Source organism: Rhamphochromis sp. 'chilingali', assembly GCF_963969265.1.
Source record: "Rhamphochromis sp. 'chilingali' genome assembly, chromosome: 10".
Classification (NCBI taxonomy): Eukaryota; Metazoa; Chordata; class Actinopteri; order Cichliformes; family Cichlidae; genus Rhamphochromis; species Rhamphochromis sp. 'chilingali'.
This window is the reverse complement of record NC_137937.1, coordinates 20,902,694-20,922,612: the sequence shown is the minus strand read 5'-3', so window position 1 is coordinate 20,922,612 and position 19,919 is coordinate 20,902,694. Positions and strand designations below refer to the sequence as shown.

General features: G+C 40.7%; 2 protein-coding genes across 6 annotated transcripts in view; one reads left to right on the top strand and one right to left on the bottom strand.

Moving 5' to 3' along the window:
* The first annotated feature begins 5 nt into the window (after positions 1 to 5).
* rhbdd3 (rhomboid domain containing 3) lies at positions 6 to 4,898 on the top strand. The gene is made up of 5 exons (XM_080894182.1): positions 6 to 1,022; positions 1,105 to 1,488; positions 1,713 to 1,839; positions 1,937 to 2,191; positions 2,760 to 4,898. The coding sequence occupies exons 1-5, from the start codon at positions 860 to 862 to the stop codon at positions 2,923 to 2,925; spliced, it is 1,095 nt and encodes a 364-aa protein (XP_080750308.1). The 5' UTR covers positions 6 to 859; the 3' UTR covers positions 2,926 to 4,898.
* The window catches only part of emid1 (EMI domain containing 1), a 55,760-nt gene continuing 40,652 nt past the window's right edge, over positions 4,812 to 19,919 (bottom strand). For 2 of the 5 annotated variants that reach the window (XM_080894177.1, XM_080894178.1), the window contains 13 exons: positions 19,160 to 19,249; positions 18,512 to 18,573; positions 18,261 to 18,393; positions 17,114 to 17,158; positions 16,916 to 17,023; positions 14,766 to 14,891; positions 12,346 to 12,435; positions 10,325 to 10,377; positions 10,157 to 10,219; positions 9,163 to 9,207; positions 8,921 to 8,965; positions 6,589 to 6,679; positions 4,812 to 5,882 (listed from right to left, as the gene is read on the bottom strand). In XM_080894177.1, the coding sequence (XP_080750303.1) occupies positions 5,749 to 5,882; positions 6,589 to 6,679; positions 8,921 to 8,965; positions 9,163 to 9,207; positions 10,157 to 10,219; positions 10,325 to 10,377; positions 12,346 to 12,435; positions 14,766 to 14,891; positions 16,916 to 17,023; positions 17,114 to 17,158; positions 18,261 to 18,393; positions 18,512 to 18,573; positions 19,160 to 19,249 (1,085 nt within the window). In that variant the 3' untranslated portion in view covers positions 4,812 to 5,748. Of the gene's footprint in view, positions 5,883 to 6,588; positions 6,680 to 6,848; positions 6,934 to 8,920; positions 8,966 to 9,162; positions 9,208 to 10,156; positions 10,220 to 10,324; positions 10,378 to 12,345; positions 12,436 to 14,765; positions 14,892 to 16,915; positions 17,024 to 17,113; positions 17,159 to 18,260; positions 18,394 to 18,511; positions 18,574 to 19,159; positions 19,250 to 19,919 lie in introns of those variants that run through there. The other 3 variants (XM_080894179.1, XM_080894181.1, XM_080894180.1) reach the window with 3 other exon arrangements.

Here is a 19,919-nt window from a genome sequence, read left to right as displayed (position 1 = left end):
AGATACACAAATCGACACGTACGTTTACAATAATAGCCGCATAGTCTGTGCTTTTAAATTTTAAACAACATAAAAAAACGCTGATTTGTAAATATTCGGAAGTCAACGTGATTTAGGGAGGGGTTATACAAGAAGTAAAATAAATACCTGTTTTTCAAGTATCCTTATGACTTAGCGTGATTATACCCACTCTGGGTAATAGATCGTAACTAGACCAGTTCTCGTGGGCCACTTAAAAAAATCTTTATAGAACAATTTTCATATATTTGTTTCCATCTCTTCTGCCCTCTTGGCCAGATCTTAAAAAATGTCTTTGAAAACAGTTCATTCAAATAATAATCTAAATCCTTCTGGTGGTTGACGGCTTGCTAGCAGTATGTCCAGCAGGTGGGGGTAGTGCATCTTTATGCTATTGTTTTACTGCGAAGAAAAAGACGTAACGCGGAAGTTTGCTTTCATTTTCTGAATATTTTCACACTGGAGATTTGTTTATAATTGTAGGACTTTATTAGTTATGCTTTGATTATTCTTTTTTTCCTTAAAATATTTCATCACATACGCTTTGAGGATATGGCTATTTTATATACGATCAGAAGAAATTAGAGGTTGTCGTACTAGTTAGATATTTCATGTCTTTTGGTGGAATTTCTGCAGGCACTAACCTCAGTTTGAAGGATCTTTGACGGGCTGTCTTAATGCTGTGAGGACAATAATGGGTTCAGTTTAATGCCACAAACTATTTTTCGTGTTATGCAAACCAGCATATGTTTGTTTACCAATATTATGCCACTATAGCAAAAAACAAACCCTCCAAAAAGTGAGTAGAGAAACTACAGCTGATCGTGAATAATCGTGAATAATGCTGGACTGTATGTCGTCAGTGCGGTTCTGGTTTGGATCAGGTCGTCCTGGCTTCTGCCTGGGGACCTCTTTATTGGTAACACTCATGCTACTGATGTATGCTGGGGGCATCCAGGCAAGTCTCAGTGTTGGTCCAGGAGGAGACTTCCCGAGGTTCACAGGTAACCCTTTTTTTGAGTTCAGATCTCACAGACAAGAATTGGTAAAAATCAAAACATATGCATGACCTCTTCCCCTCCTCAGATGTGTTCCTGTATGCTCTCAGCCATGATGAGCTGCCCTCTCTGCTGGTCAGTGTAGCTCTGGTGCTGCTGCTTGGATCTTGTCAGGAGCGCCGCTGGGGGACACTCGCCTTACTCGTCCTCTCCACCCTGACAATCATCGCACTACCTTTTCTTTACACCCTGCTCCTCTTTATTGGTGGGGGTGAGGCGAGCCGGATCTTTGGCTTCTCTGCCGTCCAGCTTGCTTTATTTACAGCACAGTGTCGACAGGTGACACAGAGGAGGGTGCTGAGATGTCTGCCTGTCTGGTTTCTCCCGTGGCTTTTTCTGCTGATTGGTCTGCTGCTGCTGCCCGGGACACCAGCTCTGCTTCACTTCTGTGCAATATGCATTGGGCACAACTGTATCCTACCCCGATTTTGCAATTGTTTGAAACCAAAAGCATTATATTGTGATTTATAGAGAAACAATTTTACTTGTTTTTTGACTTATTAGGACTTTTACTATTAGCTCACTTTTCTCTTATTTTTCTTGAACTCTCAATTTGTTTCTCCAGGTTTAAATCTTTGATGATGTTCATTTCCATATTCATAAGTCTTTCTATATAATACTTAATGTATCGCTCAGATCATCAGCCCTTTATCGGGATGTTACAGGAGCTGGAGGAGTCCAGAGTCTTGGATTTCATCCCTGACTGGATGTATGTTTCCACCACAGCCAGGTTAAGGTTGCCTAGCTACGCTACCTCACACAGGTGTGACTCATTTCGTTCACATCACAAGTCTCAATGAACATTCATTGGTCTTAACCTGTGTTTATTCTGAACATTTTAACCTCGTGTGTTGTCACAGATCTCAACCAGTTTCTCAGACGATACCCGTAGATCAGTCAGCTGCTGTCCCAATGAACCAACCTTCTGCTTCAAACCACCGCTCATGGATTGAACCTTTGCCTGCCTGGATAATGGAGGAGTCTACTGTGACTGCTGAGGCAGAGGTGCTGGAGGAGCAGATGCTTAGAGCGGGGATACTGGCCTCATTACAGGATGCTCCCGATGATCCTGGTGCAAAAGTGGAGGTTCCTAAATCATCGGTTTCCTCTTTGCGGTTAGTAATAACTTAATATCTTGAATTTTATGTCAGTATGCAGATGTGTGTGTATGTATTTTTTTTTTTTTTTTAAACCTAGTACTACTCGATTTTCTCATAGAATACTGTGGAAAAGTCTTGAGACATCCCTCTTTGTTTTTACAGTGTGCTTCCAGACTTTCTTTTAAGTTGTCTTGAGCAATGTTTAAAGGTCTTCTGACATTGGCTGCTTTTCCCTGTATTTTCTATTTAATCCAGGAATGGCTTTTCTTTTTTCTTGTTTTTTTTAAACCATTTAACACCGACCTATCAATCATTCGAGCATATAAAAGGTTGTGCTTAGACACTTTGTTACTAGCAGCCCGTCACAAAAATACATTATTTGTCATTTGCTCAATTTTTTTGCTTGAATCTTTGAAAACTCCCTAAGAAAACACAGTTTGACAAATATAAAATAGTTTTGCACCAATGAGGTGATTCCCAAAAGCTATTAGCTGAAAACTTAGCACGGTGCGCAGCGTCGTGAGTGGTGGCTCAAGACTTTTGCACAGTACTTTATATATACTTACACAAAGTTTCCTCCTAGTCTTCAGCAGCTGGAGAAGATGGGCTTCCCCACAGAAAAAGCTGTTGTGGCTCTAGCAGCATCAAAACAGCTAGATGGCGCCATCTCCTTGCTTATAGAAGACAGCATCGGAGAACAAGCTGTGGTGGTATCTAAGGGGAAGAGCCCACTGCCACCAAACACCTAACTCGCCTCACAAGTCTGGACCGAAGTTATGCTTGGGTTTTGCTGAGCTTCAGTATGTTCCCCATGGGTTAATTGAAAAACTATTTTATTGATAACAATTAGAGATGGCACGATACCACTTTTTTATGTCCGATACCGATATCATAAATTTGGATATCTGCCGATACCGATATGAATCCGATATAATGTTTTTTAATCAACAAAACTGTTTTTTTTTTAAATATCTTGCTGCATTTTGTATAAGTTCATACTCAAGTTTAAAACAACAACTACACTAAAGCTATTCTGTTATACCTGTATGCAAAAAAAAATATTTCACACTTCAGCAATACTGATCAATCTAATAAACTTAAACCTACACCATCCTCCCTATTCTGGTATTTTAAAGAGTACTTAGCATAAATATTAAGCAACCTAACTAATAGGGTTCCAACTCCCAGCAACAACAAAAATAAATAAATAAAAAATAGGGAACCACCCCTCACGCTCCACCTCATGATGCTTAATCAACATAATCAACCTTAATTTGATGCAGTGTGAAAAAAAATGCACAGAAATCAATTATTTTTCAAGAAATATTAAATAGATTCAACATCTTTCTTCAACAAAATTGCAGACTGCACAGATGGTACCTTCCCAAAGGAAAAAGTACTATAGCTTACTAGGGTATATATATTAGACTTAATAGTCACTATATACAGTAATTGACTTCTATTCATTTTACATCAAATTAAAACTTTGGGTGTCAAATAATTATTTATTAAAAGCTCGACATTTTAAATGAGAATAAGAAAGAAAAGTATGTCTTTGTGCCCCCTTTTCCCTGTTCATGCCCTATCGGCCCCCCTGGCTAAACTTTGCTAGATCCGCCCCTGCACAGTTACCAGCCGTCAGCTACGTAGAAAAAGATCCTCGAGTAGAAAGTAATAATAAATAAATTCTAACAACAGCTGATCAAGCTTAAACGTGCTGCTGTTGTTCAGCCGCTGGTTTCCTCTTTCTGGTGCAAAGTGGGCCAAAAACAAACCAGAGAGAAGGACTCGCGACAGAAAAGCCGATCAGCTGATCGTTAAGCAGTTTCATGATTGAAGTAGCAGCCAGAAGAGGCAGTCGCTCCATATATCGTTTGGTAAGATTAACGCAGGAATGCTTTACAAACATTCAGAGATGGACTTACACACTTGCTTTACTTCTCTCGGGGATAACTTTGTCGGAGATGAAATGCCGGGTTGCTAGCGAAGCTCCAAATGCTATCCAGACCACTGACAGGTCCCGCATGCCACAGCCGCTCTATCACGTGATGCATACTGCTCCGACGTGCTAACGTTCTGAGGTGAGTTACGGCGTGTTGCAAGTTTTGTGAGGTGCTTTCGTGATATTTAATGGATCGGATTACATTTTTTATTTTTCTCCGATATCCGATCCAGTAATTTAGGTCAGTATCGGACCGATACCGATACGTAATATCGGATCGGTCCATCTCTAATAACAATTACAGCCGTGAGTGTAGATGCAGAGTTTAGATTTTCTGTATATGCAAAGATAAATGTATGGTGGAAAGAGTGGATGTCATTTTATTTATCAAAGTGTTTAATGAATACTGGTGTCATGTAAAAAAGAGAAAAAAATAAAAAATAAAAAACAGTGGACATTATTTTATTACACCGATCATCTAAACAGGATTATATTAACACTGTAAAACATTTTGCAAGAAAAAAGTTAAAAGTATGAAATGGTTACACAACAGCATACAAAATAAACTACAGTTCATTTTAAATAGTTTCACAATAAATGCAGAAAAAAAAGTCTTTTCATCATAACAGTATAAGCAGTTTACCAGCACAACAGTGGTAAAAGTATATTCAAGTTAACGTAACAGTTTTGCCATTTTCTCCATATGTGTGTGTGTGTGTGTGTGTGTGTGTGTGTGTGTGTGTGTGTGTGTGTGTGTGTGTGTGTGTGTGTGCTAAAGATCATGAAATATCCTGTGAGGTCTGTTTTCCTTTCAACATGTTTCCAGATTGCAACATCATTTATGGCTGTTTCTAAATATGTGGAGGCTTAAACAAGATGCAAATGTTTGTGCACGTTTACCAAGTTTAAATGTCGAAACGCTTTATCAGTACATACTTTAGAGGAGGAGGGGAGGGACCAGAACAGTACAAATCACCGTTATCAGCACTTATCTCAGTTAGTGAACGGATCACTTAATCTTTTTAGTGCACTACATAACATTGAGTTAAACAATATGATAGAAGCATAACAAATTACATACTATAGGAGGAGTTTTGTTTGTGTAGTCGTGTCCCGCAAACTGTACAGACTCCATGTGCTTAAATAATGAATTCTGTTTAGGTTGCAGTTATATTGTGAAAGCAACAAAAACTCAAATCCAGTCACTTTTCTCACATCTGACTTCTCTTTCACATGATTACTCTAAATGACCTTTATTCTCCAGGACCGTTTGTAGCTCGAGGAGCACCACAGAAGATTCAGATTTTTTCATCATCCTAATTGTGAGGCTTGGAGTTCTGTAGCCAAACAAATGAAAAACAGAAAGAGCAGCTGGAAGTATTGTGTAAAGGTAAATTGTTTGGTTATGGCGATGGATGGGGTTCGAACTAGTTCTCAGGTTCCCGATGGAGCAGGGCATTGTCGAGTACCAGTGGAGTTTCCCTGAGGTGTCCCCCATCCTATATTAGATGATACAGCCCAGAGAGGGTGTCAGTTAACGTCTAACTCTGTTGAGTGTTGATGAAACTTATAGGAGGGGAAGTCAAGCCTCTCCCCCCGCCTGTGATCCTCAGGGTGAGCCAGGGGGTGGCTACTTTCCTCGAACCTTGGTGTCGGAGGACAGAGGAGAAGCAAGTCGATGTGGAATTGAACCTGATCGCTTATCTCTGTAGAAACTAGGGGAGGATGTGCCAAACGGTCCATCCCCAGACCCTAGATCAGGCTCTGTTGAAGAAAGACAGCAGTTGGAACGGCACTTCCGTCTCCACCAGTATGTGTGCACTTTGTAGTCCTAATCCAAACCTATAAGTGGATTCTTAACTTGTTTTAGGCAAGCTGCAGCTGACTAATATGTTGTTGACTAATATGCTTTGTGTGTTTCTTATAAACTTGTTGGAAAAATGTCCATCTTAATTTTCCAGCACCCTTCAAATGGTCCAGAATGAGTCCAAAAGATGAGCTAATTTAAAAAAGAAGAGCACCAATTCATCACACTGGAAAAGCCAAAACCAGTGACAGTTTGGCACATTTTTATTTTCAATCATTTTATTGTCAGGGTGTAGACCTCTGAGTCTTTCTACTTCACTATGAAACAAGCTGATAATTCTTTAATATTAGGTAAATATTTATATTTTTTAATTATTATTGGTGCTCAGAAGTGTACCAAGTGAGACAAACTTAAAGTTGTGAGAAGAGAAAAATCCACAAACATCTATAAGTAAAACCTTGGCAGAAGATTGTAGGCTCACATGTGTCATAGTACCAAAACAGCTTATTTAAAGGATTGCATTTCTTAAAACACATCTACAACAACATTTCGTAGTTCAGTTACTGATTATCAGAATTTGCTTTTAGCTTCTAACACTTTAGATCTTGTCAAGAAGGTAAGTGGGGGCCAGCAGTTCTGCGGGTGAGGATGTCTCAGCGTTACCTGGCCAGATGATAGCCTCCAGCAGTGTCACCCTGCGAGTCAGAAGCTCAAGGTCTGCCTGCAAGTTGTGGAACATCTGCAAGCTAATGTCCTATCAGAGAGCAGTGACAGGGGGGGACTGTGTGAGGGTGTGGAAACACGAGCCCGAGTCCTGGGGCTGCTCGTGACTGTTCCCACCCCTCGGTAGGTAGAGTGGGGGTTTGAGTCGCCCACCTTTGACCCCTGCCTAAAGCTGACCCTGCCGCAGGCCTCCTACTCACCATGAATACCGATCATAGTCTCGAGGATTAAAACCCTCTCGGCTAAGATCTTCAGCGCCTCTCTGATCTGATGTATTCCGTCCCCCTGTGAAGATAGATACAGCCGTCAAGGTAAGGAGCACAAGCTAAAGAACTGCTCGCCAAGGTGCAAGTCATTTTTCTCAACACAGTCCAGCAGTTAGAAGGTTAAAACAGTCCACACATCTGCCCAGCACTGTCAGATATTATCCATTCCCTGTATTTCTCTACGCCGCCCTCATACTCGGAGCATGCTTCCATATATAGTCAGTCTCTGCCATGCTGGGCTGGGCAACATCAGCATGCACATTATGGACCTGCATCATGCTGGTGACATAACACTGTTCCAGGATATGCATTTGATCATGCCATCTGCATCTTTTTGTCAGGCAGCAGTTCAGCCAGGAAAATATGTTTGCTTTAGCGCTACAGTTTCATTCTTAGCACTGTGGTTACAACAGTAACCCACCATCACCTGACAGAATGAAGCCAGACTAGATTTACTCTCAAGTCTGTTGTCTTTTGTTAAAGGATGAGCTAACAATTCACGAGTCATACCTTCAAACAGAACACAAGTAGATGAAAAAGAAATATAGAGCATACAGAGACAGCTAAAAGTGTAGACATCACAAAAGAGAGCGTGCAGACAATAGCTGATGATTTGGGTGATTCCCACTACAAAATGCAGCAATTAATACAACCTTATGTTTAAAGAAAAAAGGCAAAGTTATTATAAACAATGTAACTTTAGAGATGGCAGCAGCATTTCTGATTCAGATTAAACTATGTCAGATTTGGGACAAAGGACGTTGTTATTAAGACACTGATGGTCTCCAGAGAACAAATTCTAGTTTGTGAATCATCTCCTGAATGAGCTGGAGGCGAGCATTTGTCGTTTTAGTAAAATATCTTAGCATTATTGGTTAATCGCCATGATGCTCGATACAGGTTTTCAAAATCCCCTCAGGATGAGTCTTGATCCTCTGACCGTTCATCCTGCATCACAATCACGTCATAAGTTTAATCTATCAATAAGCCGCACCTCCTAAAAATCAGTAAACATATTATGCTTGTTGGCTTTAATGCAGCCTCACAGACACTCTTTGGAAGTTTACATCTACTTTGCCTTTTTTCTGTTTTTAACCGCACTCTGTTATTAGTCATTAGATATACTTTTAGTTGATTAACACATCCAGATAAGAGAATAGTTTATTCAGTATAGCAATTTAGGACAAATTCATGCAAGGTTGCATTGGGGGAGAAAAGGGGATAGCTGTATCCACTCCACTCACACCACATCAACACCTCTAAACCAACACCACCCACCACTGACACATATGGAGTGATTTGGCATATACATTTCGCACATTTCTTCTGTGAGTCACTGAATATTCGATAGTCTGTGAAATCAGTTTGTTTTAATTCACATGGAATAATAAAGAATTTTGCCTTTAAAAGGACATGACCGCATCGAGCTGTTCTCTTGGTATGTTTTTGTATTTTTAGATGTATATGCCAAAGTCAGATGCTGAAAAGATGACTGTGAAAGGTAGCCATGGGGACAGCAGCTTGCAGAGGGAGCTTTAGGGTCAAGAGGACAGCAGTCCAGAGCACACCCCGAGGACCAAACAAAAACACGTTAACGTACAAACACACACAGATCAAACGATACAGTCATATATGATCAAACATAAACAACAAAGTAAAGCAGAGACCACGTGACAATCAACAGTCTGAAAAGTCTGAGCCTGAGAGAAAAAAAGATGCTGCTCAATCACCACTTTGTGGTCAATCACCACCACAAATATGGTGACTGCAAACAGATCAAAGCATAAACTGAGAACTTGGCTACACAGTGAAGAGATGATGACATGAATAAAAATATCTTACATTTGGATTGCTCTTGTAAAATGAGAAACAAGTGAAAGAAATGTAAGGATTAAGCATACGTTTCATGCCTAATATTAAAACTTTTGAAACCTCCTGACTACGACTTCTTGTTCAGGTTGTGTGTCACCATTTGAACTGTGAACTACCAGCAGCTGGCATCTTACCGGCAATCCCTTCTCTCCCAGTTCTCCTTTTGGTCCTGGTGCTCCCTGTGAAGAAATGTTAACAGAAAAATTGGTGTGATGCAGCAGTTCACATCAAAAGAAAGAGCACATTCTCTCTCTGATTGCAGCTTTGTTGGTCAATGTGGTTTACAGTGCTGCTGGTGAATGTAGTTTATACTAAAATAACCCAATATGACAGGGTGTTGATATTCTCCCCTTTTCTACATGCAGAGGTGGCTTACCGGCTCGCCGCTCAAGCCCCTCTCTCCTGGGTAACCTGAAGGTCCCTGAAAAATCAAAGACTTGTGTCATTAAGTTGTCAAACAAAGAAAAAACAGCTAAATCTTTCGAAAGAGTCCCTTAAAAAAACCAAAAAAACAAACTAAAGCTTTTTCCCCTTCGATAGTTCTCATTAACATTATGGTTGTGAAAAAGAAAGTACATCCTCTCTCACCTCTAAGGTTTTACATATTAGAGCATAGCAGAAAAAAAAATCATCATTGTATAGTCCTGATTACATTCTATCACTATTTATGTAACAAAAACAAATCCAAATTCAGAAGCAAGACAAAACCGAGAAGCGAAGAAAATCTGAAACAGAATGGCTGGAAGAGAAAAGAATCGTTGTGTTGCAATGAACCAGACAAAGTCAAAAACCTGATTCAGATGCTGTGACGGGGCCTTAAGAGAGCTGTGCATCAACAAAATAACAGTGAGCCAAAATTCTTCACGCTGATTACAGTTGCTTCAAGTTATTACTGCTAAAAGTGGTTCAAGCAGTTTCTGAATGATGGGGATTATGATGAGGAACACATAACCATGAAGATAAAATGTTAATTCTTTGTGTTTTTAATATTTATATTATTATCATTATTGCAAGAGAAGAACGCACAAAGTGACATATTTATGGGTTGATCGTTGTATGAGATATAAAAGTCTGAAGACATTAAGCACCGCACATATAAATCTAAATAAACATGTACTTGCTTATTGAATCATCTGATTGTCTTGCATATATTATGTTCTTTAACTGCATTGAGAACATGTTAATAAATATTAATAATAAACTAATATTGTCTTACTGTACCGCACTGCACTGCATGTGCTTTTTTACTTTTCTCTGAATATGTCTACAAACTTGTCTTTTAGCTAAGCTTTTTATATTTTCAAAAATGTAATTAACATGCGCTGTGCCTCCATCCAACAAATCAATAATCTAAGCCAAACTTTACTCACTCTCTCCCCACGTTCTCCCTTTGGCCCCACGGGGCCCTGCGTTCCAGGCACTCCAGGTTTTCCCTGTTTTGAGGCAGAGAGGAAATTGAAAATGACACAGATAAATTTGTACAAAAACAAATCTAATGCAGCGACTATCGTGCACTGCTGTGCTGTGAGCAAACTTACATTTTGTCCTGCTGGACCAGGAGGTCCTACCGGGCCTTTAGGACCTGGGGGACCTGACAAACAGATTAAAAGATTTATATTAGCACAAGAGTTTTGTGTTTTACACCTTTTTAACCTGACATAGTGACACACAGAACCTGTAGGTGTTCATAAGTTTATGTTATCAAAGCCTTTATCTTCAAAATGGAGAAGAAAGATCAGTGGAGATTATGAAAAGCATATTAAAAGAAATAAATATAAAAAGCATCACTGACAGGCATCAGTATATACAGTTAGGTCCATAAAAATATGGACAGAGACAATCATTGACTTTTAAATGAAACAACTCAGATGCAGTTAAAGTGCAGACTTCCAGCTTTAATTCAGTTTGTTGAATAAAAAGATTGCATAAAAATGTGAGGAACTAAAGCATTTCTAACTCAATCCCTTCATTATAGGGGCTCAAAGTAATTGGACATATTTAATAACTGAAAGCTCAGTCATTCATCAATGACAGCCTGAAGTCTAGAACTCATGGACATCACCAGATGCTGGGATTCCTCCTTTTTCATGTCCTGCCAGGCCTTTACTGCAGTAGCTTTAAGTTTCTGTTTGTTTGTTTGTGGGCCTTTCTGTCCGAAGTTTCATCTTCAACAAATGAAATGCATGCCTAATTTCTTTAAGATCAGGTGACTGACTTGGGCATTCAACAATATTCCACTTCTTTGCTTTAATAAACTATTGGGTTGCTTTGGATGTCACGCAGTCTTCGTGCAGTCTTCTCTTTATGGTAGACTTGGATATCAAAATGTCTGCCTCCTGGATAGTGTTGTTCACTTGTTGTTGTGAAGGAGTTTATCATTACCCTGCAAATAATTCTGCAATCATCCACCACTATTGTCTTCTGTGGACGTCCAGGTCTTTTTGCATTGCTGAGTTCACCAGTGCTTTCTCTCTTTCTCATTATGTACCAAACTATAGATTTTGCCTCTCCTGCCATTGTGGCAGTTTTTCGGATAGGTTTTTCTGTTTTCGCAGCTTAAAGATGGCTTGTGCAGCCTGCATGGAGAGCTTTGGCTTCGTATACCCTTAAAAGAAAACTGAAATGAAAGCGTCTACACATTTTGTCCATGTCCATTATAGAAGTATAATTAGAATTATTATTAGAATTATAGAATGTTTCCGAAAACAGGTAGAAAACCAAAACTTGTGTCAGTGTCCAAACTGTACACAATAAAAATATAATAACACAGAAAAAGATCATAACACAGTGAGATACTGCACAAGATGTTTGTTCATTCAAACTGTAAGACATGCAAAGGGGCTGTGTTCATTTTGCATATTTGAGTTTGTTTAGAGTGTATACAGAGTTGTGACCACACCTAAGTGTAGTCATCAGTGTGTGGACTTGTTTTTGAAGGATATTTCTTTCTTTCTGGACATCTGGTTAAGAATGAAAAACATTTACTGCCTGTAACATTGCACCAGTTTGGTAGTGGCTCAGTGATGAGCTGAGGAGGTATATCCATGGAGGGATGTACAGACCTCTACAGGCTAGGCAACAACACCCTGAATGCCATTAGGTATCAGGATGAAATCCTATGACCCACTGTCAGACCCTACACTGACACAGTGATTCCCGGGTTCCTCCTGGTGTACTACAATGACCTCATGTAGGGGAAGTATGCAGGCAGTTCGGAGAGGATAAAAGAATAAAAGAACTGATACCATTGACTGAGCCCTGCACACTGGCCTGACCTAAACCTAAATGTTTTTTGTCCCACGTTGCACCTCAGTGATCCCCTGGTGCAGAAGACGGGGGAGATCCCCCAGGACCTCGTCTGTCTTCTCATTAGCAGCCGCAGTGTTTTCAGGCATGCATACAAGCACGTGGGGGGCCATACAAACTACTATTGTTGATATTTTGGCAAAATCTACTAACCTGCTGCATAATTTTTCACTTTGATTTTTGTGGTGTCTTTGAATTCAGTCCTGTAGTTTAATATTTTTTAATAAAGCTGTTAAGAGTGTTTAATGCTCACCAATAGGTCCCGGAGGCCCCTGAGGTCCTGGAACAGGTATCCCTCGAGAGTCGTGGAAGGTGTTGGTGAAGAAAGGGTCTTTTCCACGATCTGGAAGTTGAAACAGAAAATGCACGTGTGTTTAAAGGAAAGCAGAAGCTATTGGTAAAGTTAAAATGAGTTCCTTTAAGCAGAAAAAAAATCCACTTTTGTAGCTTCACCATCTAAACAAACTCTTAAAATACCATTAATTTATTTTCCTCAGTTATAATACTGAGTTGAATTTATTTGTCATGCGTTTCATTCTATAAAAGGAGACTTGTGATATGAGTAACATCATCTGTCCTCCCAATGAGCTCCACAGAACAAATTATATTTTGGTTATATTTCCATATGGTGCTGTTTTTGATTAGGTTCTAATTTGGTAGCCAAGCTCGATAAGCGAGCCATATTTTGCCTGTGCCAAATAAGAAATTGGTCATTCACCAACATTTCATAAAGAAGCAAAATGGCAAAATATCTCATAATAAGAAACATGAACTTCTTGATCCAACTACATGCACCCTGTTAGGCATCTTAGTGGATGGTTAAGTTTTTGTGTGACAAATCAGCCTTACCTCTAGAGGGCAGTGTACTCCAATAAACAGTCAAACTCAATCTCACGACTTCGCCAGGGCAGTAAAATATACTAAACTGTAGTTTGATACGTATAAAAGTTCAACATGACATAACAAAAAAGTTTCCACTGTTGAACAGCACTGACTGTGCATGCACAGCCACATGTGTTCGAAGAGGAAGGGCCAGTTGAAGAGGGTGGTTCATGTGTGAATTTTAGAGGAAATGTACATTTGTTGGGTCATTTTATACTGTCAGGAAACACAGGTCCAATCACAGCATGAGGCCTCAGGAGAATTAGAGAGAAGGTGGAGGAAGAGAACCCAGAAACATCCTTCAGCTGCCTGATTCTTGTTGCACACCACTAAAAAAAATCAGGGCTGCTTTTTTGTATCTGATACTCTTCATTTCCTGCTTACAACAAACTGGAATCTGTGGCTTGACGTAACATGAAAATCTGCTCGACCACTAACAAACACTGAGGTCATGCTTTTAAACAGTCCTGTTCTTAAGTACTACGTGTTGGCCGCTGGTTTAGGAACCCTCTCCAGTCCTGCAGACGGGAATTCCAACATCCTGATGCAGATGTCGAAGCCAAATAATCCAGTGTTTTCCAAAGGAAGCTCTGCACAGAACCCCCGTCTTATGTTCCCTGCTGTTACTTTGATGTGAAAGAAATGACCCACAGTTTCGGAAATAATCATGCCAACCTCTAGCCTGCGTCTCCACACAGGAACCCGGAGCCTGCAAACGGGTGTGCTGCATATTTTGTTTTTACCACTGAACCCATGTATAAAACCCGCCTGTGTGCTGACCTTGGAAGAGCTGGTGTGGGCCCCCATCTGTCTGTCACCCCCTCCACCCCCACCTCTTCCCTCAGCTGCCTGAGCGACCTACATCTGGAAGCTGTTGAGTGACATCAGGGGTGGACAGGTTCTCATCCCAGCATGTGAAGTCTGTGTCAATCTCTCTGTCTCTGACTCCATTTAACACTCTTTGATTCTGTCCTACTTGGCTGGTAGACAACAAGGAGCAAGTAGCAGTTAAAGGATTAACGTCATCTTGCCTGTTTCCTATTCTCTTTGTTTCTTTTGTAAGGCTGCTATAGACACGTGAACATTAGTTTAAAGAGTCAAGCTGGAAGTCTTTAAAATTGATGTCACCCTGCCTGAATCTGTGTGCGTACACAAGCTGATTTTGTTTGGACGTGGAGTAACAGTGACTGGTTTGGCTCAAAAACACACCAATTCATGCGAGAAGGTGGTGACATCTGACATGGACCTATTTACCATTTGGACATCTAGGTCCGTTAATAATAGGTTATGAAAAGTCATAACTGGAACCAAAGTAAAAGAGCAGAACCAATTTTTATAAACAAAAAGGAATAAAGTCACATTTAAATGGAATATACAGCAAATCAAGCGGAAGTGGGCTGTTTTTAAAAAGTCCTAACAGCTGACGTCCTTTGAGATGGAGATGCTTTAGTTTGACAATAAAGAGACTGAAAATAAAAAATAAATTGGGGTTTATGGAGTTAAATAGAAGTGTTGTACCCCAAATCCCCATCTTTGCTTGAGGCTGACAGCTGATGGCTACATTACTAGGTAGTAGCACAGCAGTTAACAGCAGTTAAGCGAAAAGGTGTAAAAAAAGTTTAGAATAAAAAAATATTTTTTTACTAGTTCTACTAAACTGAATTTGAACTTTGCTCCTTAACAGCGTGAAATGATTCGATTTATCAAAAACCTAAATGGGTATTTTAAATGTTTGTAGTGAATTAGTGTCATAATAACTACATGAGGTCTCTTAGTTGCGCAGGGTCTTACTGTGGTCTGGTTCTGGGATGCGGGCACTGGCTGGTGCTGGGGAACCTGCAGGGCCCGGAGGCCCCGGTGGGCCAGGCGGGCCTGGAAGGCCTCTCCCTCCTGGCAGTCCTGTTGGACCACGGGGGCCTGGGAGTAGGCATGACAGAAAAATCACCATGGTGACAGACGTTCTGTACAGCAGGGATGTGTCACAGCGAAATAAGACCTGAGTTTCCTCTGAAGAGGCACAGCTCATGGCAGAATGATAAATGACTGTGGCTTATGTGACGACAAGAGGACAAACAACAGAGAGGAAAAAGATTAGATAAAGTGTTGAGTGATGCAACATAGTGTCTCTTAGGAGTGAGTGTGTGTCTGTGTCTACATGTGGAGTAAGATCAGGAGCTAGACTGAACAGGAGAGGTGTATAAACTTTCTTTTGTCTATAGTTAACTAGAAGATGGTCTTTAATTTACCAGTGCTGGCATCTTTACAATGGGAAATTCAAATAAACACAATAAACTCTGCAAAGTGTTGCTTGGACTGGTTCACAGTAAATTAAATGCTCTCTACATACACAAAAATGGCAAATCTGTAAGTGCGCATAAGCAAAAGGGACCCTCGTCACCCCCAAGCGTTATTTTGAAGATGGAAAAAAGCACCACAGTGACATCTGACCTCATTGTTTGGATTCATCTGAGGTCAGGCTGTATGCTGAACACAACCTCTCGCCCTCCACCACCTTTTTTGTATATATACTAAATGACATTTCATTATTTACAGATTTTCAGCATAATATATTGCATCTGATTTGACATTTTTACTGATCGCAGTAAAGAAACAGCAGCAAAACCAGCTGCTTTGGCTACTTCATGAAGATCGCAAGCTGCAAGATGCAGCACAGTGTTCAGAGGGCCAGAAAAAGCAGCTCTTTAAAGCCTTTGTGACATATTAGGGAAAACAATTTCAGTTTTTCTTCTAGGATAATGGTTCCCCAGAGCAACTATGGGATGATATGGCAAAATATTAGTCAGCATTTTAATACGACTCTCCTGTAAGTTATCAGGGCTCGTATCATATCATACAACATCACTTCTCCTAACTACAGCTGTTCACTTTTGATTTTTCCCACAACCTCTGGCTTAAGAAACATATTTATCTACATTTAGCATGACACTGGATGCATTCCAGGCCTGTGTTTATCTTTCTCTTTGAGTGTTAAAAAAACAAAAATAAAAATCAGTACAGTAAAATAAGAAAACCACAGCACTGCTTTTGGATACCTATGAAGTAATGGAGATAGAAAAACACCAACACCAAAGGGGCATATGGAAATCATAAGGCTCTGGGATTTCGTATACGTATCGCTTGTGTTCATTTCAATTGAAGTCACATGGTGGGTTTGTAGTTCAGCGTTTGCTCCAAATCTCATCTTTACCCAGCAGCAGGCAGAGAGCAGGGGTCACATGTTAGCCTGAGAGGAGAGGCACTCCCTTCACGATCCACAGCAGAGGAATAACAGCTTATAGCAAGAGCAGATGTTGTGACACACTTATAGACCGCCATTTACTTTATTCATTATTTAAGTCACAGCTGCCTCCGGATTTACGTTTTTCCCCGCAGGTCATTTATTATTTGTACATAACAACTGAACTCTGAATCTGTGGAACAGATTTATGATCCCGTGTCTGTTCTGGCTGCCGACCATGAAAAGCAACACATGTTGGGGAGTTTATATAAAGTCAGAAAACAAATACTTTGCTACTTTGCTTCTGGAGCATGCACTTTTTAGAAACCTATGATTTTCAAAGCCAACCAGCAAAATACTCAAATTCCAGTAAGTTACCAGCAGGCCTCAAGGGGGGTTGGATTGTCCCAGCATTTAGTGCTGGAGGGTCTGCACGCCGACTGAGAGGTTTGAGGGAAAGACAAACGCTCTGGATATGGACATCACAGGTCAGGAGGAGATACTCTCCTGTTGTTTTCATAGCCCTTTGGCCTCTTGTTAGCCATTGTTCCACAGACAATAGTGACTAGATAGGCAATAACTAAACAGCTGATCTGACATACCCTCTCTCTTAGTGGCACACATGCAACTTTACAACAGGACGAGGTTTATTTGTTACTCTTATCTCTGCTAACAAAGACCTTTTCCTTGAGTCCACCGTTACCTGCTGGTCCAGGGGATCCTTTTGATCCAGGGGCTCCAGACGGGCCCCTTGCCCCGGCCCCACCTCGAGGCCCAATAGGACCTGGCAGCCCTTGAGACCCTGGCTTCCCTAAGAGAAGGAAACAGCCATGAGTAATCGCAAAGCCCTAACTGGTTTACATCTTAAGTAGTTTTACATCAACTGAAAGTTACAATTTACCATCTCTGCCAGGAAGCCCATCTCTTCCCTTTTCACCCTGAGGACCTGAAATTAAAACAGGAGAGGTTTGATAAAAACAATCCAAGTATAATCCACCAAAGGATGAGGTGCAAACAGTCACAGGAAGAATGTGTCATTGTGTTTATAGGTCAGTATTAGGGCTCATTAAATGTTTTAGCTAGAAAATAAAACATTTTTAAAGTGCCAATTTTATATACATTTTAAAGGGCTAGTTAATTCTAACACAGGAAACTGATTTCCCTTACCTAGGCAACTCTTGGGGTTTATGTAAAGCTTTGGTTGTAGTGATTTTGGGAATACTTTATTAAAAGGAAGCAATTTTACACATCAGATTTCATTTGCAGCTCTTCCATTATTGGAAACAGTCGTATAAAACCTGCAGAGAACAGCGTAAAGACATTAAATGATTTCATTTATATCAGAATCTATTAAGGTCTTATTCAGCAGAACCTCCACCAGAACAGTTAAGCAACACCCCACACATAGTGGTGCTGAAGAACAGGCAGAATGAGGAAAATCTAAACCAAGCCTTCACTATGCATTACATAAGAGTGCACTTTGGCCTGAAGGTGGCACCAGAGGAAAACTCACAGGGTGCTGGTTTAGAAATGGTTTATCCTGTGGGGAGAAGGAACTGGTTCAGAAAGATGTTTTATATTTCTGATTTACAAATGGATCAGGGAGCTTTTTCTTTGACACAGGGAGCAGTGGATGAGCACTGGGGAGTAACTCAGCCAGAGCGGTAGACCAAACAGCACTCAATTTCTCCAGGTTTGTCTCATTTAAGACAAATAAAAGTCTTTAATTTGAAAGTCCAGTAAATCAAATCTTTCTCTTGCTGATGGTATAACAACACTGATGACTGCGTCTTTAGCTGCAGCCAGTGCTGGGCTCAACTCCAGGAAAGGAGAGGACGCTCACAGAGCTGAAAGAGAGCTGCACTCTGACTTTTGTTAAAGGAAATAAGTGCGTGTGCATTGGGTGAAACAGGATACGATCAGAGGTGTGCAGGTAGCGAGCAGGAAAAGCTGCAAGGAATGATTTCTGACTTAATTATTAAACGTAAACGTTGACGGAACTAAATGGAAATGCCTAAACTTGACACGTGAGAGCAGGATACACCTACCTGCAGGTCCCTGCTCACCAGGAGCTCCCTGAGCGGGCACAGCCCCCATCAGTAACGAGGTCTCTGGAGCAATTCCCACTTTACCCTGAAGGTGGCGATGCGATATGGAGGCCGGAGCTGTGAGTAATTGGACCTGGTGCAGGAAAACATAAAACAAGCGCAGGTAATTAAAACAATACGATTGTTTAATGTAGGCCAGTCACGTTCCTCAGCGTTTCACATGCTGCGTCTGAACAAGTAAAAGTCTTCACCTTCTCCTCCAGCGTGTTCAGCCTGTCGCTCATAGCAGTGATTCGACTGCAGTTGAGACAATCTGAAAAACAGATTTTAGTTGGAGGAATCAGACATGTAAAGATGTGGCATACCTACTTTTAGGATTAGGCTTAAACTTTTTCTTTGATAAAGCTTATAGTGAGAGCTGGATCAGGTGACCCTGAATCATCCCCAATTATGCTTCCAAAGGCTCAAGCTGCTGGTTGACCTCACATGATCCACTGAGCACTGCTCTTTTACTCTTTTCACTCCCCGTGTGATGAAATGTCATTAGCTTTGTGCCTTCTTTCTCCTGCGGTTTGTTCTTTGTCCTCTATAGGTATCATGTGCAATGTGCTGACCCCATCACCCTGCTATTGATTGTTATTGTTATATCTTTGTTTTCCACCCTGGGCCTGGTTGTGAGGTTTTTACCTCCTAAACGGGAGCTGTTGTCTTCCCTCTGTTACCAACTAAATTACCAAGTTCTTACTTAAACCATCTCCCTACCTTTGTACCTAAAAGATCTTTTCCTCACTGTGTTATGCATCCTGAGATTAATTTTGTTGTGGTTTGGCATTACAAGAATAAAACTGAGATGAGAATTGCCGTCTAGTCAAAATAATATCGTATTCACAGTTACTTACTGGAGATTGCTTCTCCCGTGCGTGCAGGTGGCCGGCGTAGAGTAGATGGTTTTCTTAATGCCTCTTGAGCTACAAGCCGGTTTCCTGCATCTGTTTAAACCAAAAGACAAAGTGGAATAAATGTCAGTTCTGTGTTTTGCATTTGAAGTTTTTATAATTTCCTGAGCTTGACAACATAATATTTAGATCCCAAAAGGTTAATTCTGTTCATCTGGACGTAGCATTTTCAGTGGGAAACGTTTCGCCACTCATCCCAGTGACTTCTTCAGTCTCAGCTGACTGCAGGTTTCCCCAACCTTATAAGCAGTACCTTTGCACAAAGGTGGTTAGTGAGTGTATTTTCTAGTTTACCAGTGGCATTAGAGCTAAAATGATTGCTTGGGAAAGAAAAGGAAACCATACATCATCATCTGGTTTAAGTAAAGAGACTAAGACAGGAGTAGGCAACTCCAGGCCTCAAGTGCCGGTGTCCTGCAGATTTTAGATGCATCCTTGATCCAACATGGCTGATTCAAATTGCTAAATTACCTACTCACCATCTCTTGAAGTTCTCCAGAGGCCTGGTAATGAACTAATCATTTGATTCAGGTATGTTGGCCCAGGGTGAGATCTAAAACCTGCAGGACACCAGTGCTTGAGGCCTGGAGTTGTCTAACCCTGGACTAGGACAACGCTCATCTCTGATTCTCACCGCCAAACTGTAGGATTCAGCATTCAATTTTGTGTTTAACCTAATGTCATCACTCCAAGAATTCAGTTA